General features: G+C 31.9%; 1 protein-coding gene across 1 annotated transcript in view; it reads right to left on the minus strand.

Moving 5' to 3' along the window:
- Nucleotides 1-892: 892 nt before the first annotated feature.
- LOC107572241 (uncharacterized) overlaps nt 893-2,177 on the minus strand; it is a 64,969-nt gene continuing 63,684 nt past the window's right edge. Inside the window, exons 9-12 of the mRNA XM_016258669.1 lie at nt 1,738-1,794; nt 1,485-1,571; nt 1,114-1,173; nt 893-967 (exon numbers count right to left, since the gene is read on the minus strand). Coding sequence (XP_016114155.1) covers nt 927-967; nt 1,114-1,173; nt 1,485-1,571; nt 1,738-1,794 — 245 coding nt within the window. The 3' untranslated portion in view covers nt 893-926. The remainder of the gene's footprint in view (nt 968-1,113; nt 1,174-1,484; nt 1,572-1,737; nt 1,795-2,177) is intronic.

A 2,177-nucleotide genomic window follows, 5' to 3' on the forward strand; every position in this document is an offset into this window, starting at 1 on the left:
AAGGATCTGTTTCAAAACTGCAAACGCCTGGACTTCTTAGTGGCCAAGTCATCAACAACTGCATCGTAAATCACTGCTGATCACTCATGAAATTATGTTCAGTTGAAAAATGATTTACTATTTCCGGAAACTATTTTTAAAAGTTCATGACAAATGTCGTACCTGAAACTCCAGGTATTTGCTGCTGGCCGGTATTTTGCACTCCTCATTTGCATAAAGTTGAGCATTTCTCAAATTCTAGACTCTCTCAACACTTTCTCCATTCAACTGTCAATATTATAATTCACTGCGTGAGCAAAGACTTTCATAGGAATCAATTGAAAATGCCCACTCTGCTCCACTCAGTCCACTGCAGTGTAAACGCACCGTTTAATGTATGTGTTTAATATGTTTATTTTAAGGACACAGCTAATATAAATCATATGTACACACAAACAATTACATTTGTAACGATGCAAGTTTTGCTTCCAAATGCCCAAAATAAATGTAGTCTAACCACAACAAAAGCATCTAAACTGCAATATTTAACATATATATCACAACTGGCAAAGTGTCCAGTTTTTAAACAATCCACAAACACAAGCAAGGCTATAGAGTAGGTTTACAGAAAAATCCTTTAACCCTTAAACACAACATAATGTAATGCAAATTTAAATTCAAATTATGGGTAAAACACACCTGTGAAAATTCATATTAACAGTACATTGGGTCATATGTTTACACTGTGCAGAACTAAATGAAATGTTCCTGTTTCCTATAATCAGCACATGAAGGCAGCATCACTAATATTAAAACTGTTAAATCTATTGCCATCAAGTGCTCAGTATCACAAGGATGATAAAGCATTGATGATCCTGGTCATTCTCCAGCCCTTCTCATCCTAAACTCAACAGCGTCTTTGGATTGAAAGTTTCTCCTCCAGGCATTTATTTAATCTGAGCATACGTCACATCATTAGATCCAGCACCTGAAAATACATACATTCATTCAGAATGCACTTTTTATTTTGTTGTTTCTATATACAGTATTCCATTCTATTCTTAGTTTCCTAATGATACTAGTAGATACAGTTTTCTTGTGAAGTGTGATTGATGATTTTAGTTTTACACTCACCTTGATCCATTTCCAACTTCAGTTTAGAGTAAACACAGACACAACTCTCAGTGTTGTTCCCTAGAAGATGCCAACAGTTAATATCACTAGTAGTTATGTGTTTCCAACAGTGATATGAAATACATGAATAATTATTTTATTTTAAAATGATTACATGTTAAACCAAATTAAGTCTAAATAAACATTGTGATCTGCATGAAATGACCTTAATGGATCAGCTGAATTTCACAGTGAACAGACACAAACAGATGTTTCGGAAAATACTTTCGTGATTTTTGTTACTATTTAGAGTTGTGGGAGAAATTTAAATCAAAGGGAGCTACTGCTATGATCATAAAATCAATAGAACAGAGACTTTTGTTTTGGTTTACCTTTGTTTTCTTTCTTTTTCTTCTGTTTCTTAGTAGATTTGTGTTCAATCTCAGCATAGGTGAGTTCAGTAGGCCCACTTTCACGGTCTACAATAAAAAATAGAGAAATTAATAAAACACTTTATTTAACTTGATTTTCTCTGCAAATATCACAGTGATTTCCACAGTGGAAATTTTGATTTCCAATTTCTTTAGAAAATAACTGTTTCAATAAAATATTATGACATTAAATCCTTTAAATGACATTCGTTACCTGTGTTTATGTCTTTATTAATGGTTGCATCAATAGAGTCATAAATATGAGCAGTTCCTGTAATAAATAGATGAATTAATTTCCAATAGATTTTTAAAATGATTTGTGTCATGCATTTTATGAATTTAATCTAGAAAAATATAGTTTTTATGCTGACACTAACTTAAAAATAAAAAGCACTGGGGTAAAATATTTTATGTGCTCTTTATATTCTTAATTACAGATACTTAAATATATTTAGTAATAATATTTTCAATAATAAAATCAAATGACATCTAGCTGAACTGTCAGACACCAATTTCATGTTCAATTTTAGAAGAGTGAAAATTGATTTAGATGGGAGATCAGTCCTGTTAGTTAAAAGTTATTCTTAAGTGTCTTTCATCTCAGCTTGTAAAGATTTATATATACAGTGGGTACGGAAAGTATTCAGACCCCCT

This window comes from Sinocyclocheilus grahami, unplaced genomic scaffold (assembly GCF_001515645.1).
Source record: "Sinocyclocheilus grahami isolate Dianchi unplaced genomic scaffold, SAMN03320097.WGS_v1.1 scaffold1722.1, whole genome shotgun sequence".
Taxonomy (NCBI): Eukaryota; Metazoa; Chordata; class Actinopteri; order Cypriniformes; family Cyprinidae; genus Sinocyclocheilus; species Sinocyclocheilus grahami.